We start from the raw sequence: 4,340 nt of genomic DNA, 5'->3' as shown, positions 1-4,340 counted from the left end.
GCACTAATTTATCAGCTCCCGTCTACAATGCGCAGCCTCCTACACCTCCCCCCAAACCATCGGTGAGCGAAACTGCGGCAGCTACAACCACTGTACGACGTGTACGCGGTTATTACAGCTGACAATGATGATGATGATGACTTTGATGAACATCTCATGGACTGAGATCAATTTAGTCACGAGTGCTGCTGGGCCGTTTGCGTCCGATTATCCACCAAGTAACTAGGCCATTTAAACTCGAAAACTGCCGTCCATTTATTGCATTCCTCGGGCCATGAAGAGACCAGCATAATGGAGCTATTCGAACTGTAGTAGTTGCAAGGCAACCGTATCCAACCGTGAGGTGAACAACACAAAACGCTGCTACAGAGTTATTGATTGAACAGATCTGGAATGCGCAAGTGGTCATATGAAAAAAAGAAAAATATCACCTGGAATAAATAAAAGCTACAATGATGCTTCACAGTTCAAGCGTGCTATAATCAGGTTCTCCAACGCCGAAAACAAGAACCCAAAACACTGGCTTTCTGGTTGACTGAAATCTACCAAACCATCTTGCGATCACGTTTTAGTACCGCAGAAAAGTGGGTGAAACAAGACCGACGTCATGTATTGAAATCCAGCCGTCATTGAAAACGTTGTGTATGGATTCCATTCTGACCCATCCAGATGTTACTGCAGCTGTCCTTAGGTGATTCGCAGCCATTCACTTTTCCGTCTGATGTTTGCGGCACGTGCGAAGTTGGTTTACTTGCTTTGGAAACCAAAAAAAGCAACAATGGAGAATTCCACCCACCTAATACCCTTTCTGTCAGGCATAAAATTCATTGGTGACGAAGCAGTTGCCACGAGAGACCAGTGCCGAAGAGAGTCCCGAAAAAGGTCTTTGTATCTCGTATGACAGGTTCGTAGAACAGAACGAAGCACTGGAATGAAGACCCAAAGCGGAAAATGCTTCGATGGCATCGGCGTGCTTTAAACATCCTCATTCCCTATTGCAGCCTGAATCTGTCGGTACCACAAGACCTTGAAATTCCCACCCAGCAGCTTGACTCTTTTGTTCGTTGTGCTGCCTTTCTCACATGACTATTCATCAAGGTAAAAACAATCCTACTAAGCGAACGTGTTAGAGCAATAAGGAATGCTTTATTTAGTGTTCAAGCTATCGGTGGTCTTGGACAAGCAAAAAATATTTGAGGTCAAACGGGCGTTTTGGCTTCACATTCACTCATCAACTGAAGCCAGTGTGATGAATCGGCACACTGTTGGACGCACACAGAAACTTATTCTGAGAGAGCGCTTGTTTCCTTTGACGAATAAAACGTACGACAAAACGGCCCGCAGTGAAAATGCATAAATTCTCACTACTGATTTCCTGTGAGTAACGCGTATAACCGGCCAGATAGAGGACAACCAACCCAGAAGACCGAAAATTTGCCGAAACGGGCATCAAGTTCCCAAACGACTCAGTTAGTCAAATCAAATATCATACTTTCAGTAATTGGTCTGTTCAAGTGTGAAAAATCTGATCCCATACCTGAAAAGTTTTCCATGGATAAATTCATCCATGTTTTAGGACCAATACCAAAACCCGGTACTCCCCGCAGAGACGATCACGAAGAAACAGAATTGTCTGGATCTCCTCCACATCGGTTCACATATTGTGAATGTGATGCAAAGGAACGGTAAGCCACGGAGAAAAGAATGAAGAAGTGTTCGCTTAGATAGCTCTTTTTCAATGTTGTAATCATCGACCACTAAGATGACTAAGGTGACTAAGATTGTACAGGATTTCTCTCGTTTTATCTAGACCTGTTGATATGATTACTGGATTTCTGCATGTTCCTTTGTGACTTTTAAATACACCTCTGAGTAGAATCATCGTTAGAACTGGAATTGTTGTCACCTTACGCTGGAATTATTGGAGAAGGCAGTTAAATGACTGGCAGACTCACTCTTTTGTTGAGGTGTTTCTCTTAGGCTACCACATTCCTTCTTTGGTGTATATTTCCTCAAGCAACACGTTTCATCGAACAGAGTCTGGCCATACAATGACAAACGATGAGCTTGCTCAGAAGACGGCACGATGTGAAGAATTACCAGTATGCATTCCAGTTTCGCTGGTATGTGACATTTCATCCAGCAAATTAGCTGGATGATGAATGATTAGCTTATGTGGAATGAATTTGACGTCAGCACCATTGCTTGTGACGTAGGTTAAACAGGCGTCAGTGAAAAGAGATCTTATCTCAAACGTTCACCTCCCTATGTTAGATCTTATAGTGAAACCGTGTGTTTCTGGCATTTAAATCACTGCTCTCCTTTAAATAAAACTTTGAACTACTTAAAAGCTGTTATTTCCTTGGTTGCTGTCTCAGAATTGTGGAACACTTATTCATGTTTAGGAATAATTGGTTTTGATATGTTGAGGAGGGTGCAATAAGTCAGCCTCGGAAGAGGGATTTACAAATCTCTGGGTCTATTAGAGTTGCATCTTTCAGAATAATAGATTCCTTTGGGAAAATGGCGGTGTATGCTTTTAAAGATAACTGAATAGATTGTGATATGAACCGACTTACATCCTAGATGTCAAATTTTGGGGTACGGGTTAGGGCTTCATGGTTACTGGGTTGATAACCTAATGATTCACTTGGCAGCGAAGTACAAAAGCCATTACCGGCAAAATCAGCTGCGATGATCACTGTCGTCTTTCTGGATGGGGACCCCGAGAGGGCCATATCAATGGTTAGAGATATTGTCAGACACGGGGCCTCCAATGCGCAGCTACCTAACCTCACCCCTCCCCCAAATCATCGGTGAACGAAACTGTGGCAGCTACAACCACTGTACGACAAGTACGCGGTTATTACGGCTGAAATTCTGTCGAGTCTCTTGATAGAACCGAATTTGTGCAGGAGTATAATGCGTTCAATTTTGGTTTAAACAGAACATAATGTTGACGGGACCTAGTGGATTGCACCAACCTGATGAGCCCCATGGAAGGGAAAAGAAGCCGTGGGTTACTAGACATTTCAGCAACCTTATGAGTAGTGTTCTGTCAAGAATAGCTGCCAAACAATTCAGCAACATTCTATAGTAAACACCTGCCGCAATTATATTAAAAAATAACGTGTGCTATTCAATTCTGGTCCGTCCGAAGCAACAGTCTGGAGTACTATTCTAACTGGACCGATCGTATCAAACAAAATTAGTGAGGGCTTCACGGTAAAGATGTCCAGCTGCACTACTCATAAGGTTACTGAAAATTCTTCGACAACTCACGACCGCTTTTGCCAATCTTGGGGCTCATCAGGTGGGCTCTACTCGAAACCAAGTTGCACGAACCTGGCGAAATACACTCATCTACAAACAAGATTGTTTCTGCGAGAGGACCATGAAGAGATCTTCGGACCATCGTCTTACTGCTCAGATCACCTGTAGGCTCATATAACTTGGTCCAGGCGACAATACTGTCAACGTTGAACGTCGACCACCTGGCAGTTTATCTCTTCAATCGTTCAGCTTTGAACTACTATTTATCTTTTGGTAGCGCCATTTTATTAGGTCAACTTTTATTGATATGTTTGTATTTTTATTATATTGGACACAGCATTACATAATTAATAGACTTCTGTTATTTTTCTGACAATTTTTCATGTCACGTCACGTGAACAAGCATGCTGTCAAATACTGACAGCCTACGGTCTGTTCGAGGAAACTGGGTACTTTGTTGGTTGATTACGCGGTAGACGTGTCTGCCACAAGAATCTACGGTGCAAATGGGTTGGACAAACCGCAAGCGTTTCCCACAGACAGGTCGAAAATAAAGGGTAGACACTTGCGGATCACTCGTCAGCGCACAACATTCCATCTGAGGTTAGGTAATATGGGAAAACGCTAAGATTCTACAGGGAGCTCTGTGCGCGAACTGTGCAAAAGTTCGGCTTATGTACGTTCATTTTGATCCGGTCATTCGTACCGGAGAAACCAGTATCAGAATTAATTTGGAACTAACTAATATTGGTGTATTTGTAGAAGTGGTCGCTGTGGAGGTTTTCGATGTACACGGAAAGTACTAGACTGTACATGTTGCTGAACCCAGTCAAATGGGCTCAGTGTAGTATACCCTGTGAACTATATTTTAAAAACTTGTTCAGACAAAACGAGTGGCACAAGTTTCTGACACTCTTCGTCCTCCACCGAATTAATTTAATGTAAACCGACTTGTAACTGGATTTGCTTTTAAGTCCTTTCGCATGTGTGATCACGCCCGGCGTTCTATTCATTGTCCGGTTCTGTGAGTAATTCTTCGACAGGCTTGGATTCTCCCAGGGTTCCGT

The 4,340-nt window shown here is 43.0% G+C and overlaps 1 protein-coding gene across 1 annotated transcript; it reads left to right on the top strand.

The window, feature by feature from the left end:
* Nucleotides 1-1,551: 1,551 nt before the first annotated feature.
* Nucleotides 1,552-2,820, top strand: T265_11929 (hypothetical protein; the record flags this gene model as incomplete). The annotated part of the gene is made up of 2 exons (XM_009178757.1): nucleotides 1,552-1,685; nucleotides 2,658-2,820. 2 exons carry the CDS (start codon nucleotides 1,552-1,554, stop codon nucleotides 2,818-2,820), a joined length of 297 nt encoding a protein of 98 aa, XP_009177021.1.
* Between the last annotated feature and the right edge of the window lie 1,520 nt (nucleotides 2,821-4,340).

This window comes from Opisthorchis viverrini (genome assembly GCF_000715545.1).
Source record: "Opisthorchis viverrini unplaced genomic scaffold opera_v5_661, whole genome shotgun sequence".
NCBI classification, from domain to species: Eukaryota; Metazoa; Platyhelminthes; class Trematoda; order Opisthorchiida; family Opisthorchiidae; genus Opisthorchis; species Opisthorchis viverrini.
This window is presented reverse-complemented; position numbering and strand designations above follow the sequence as displayed.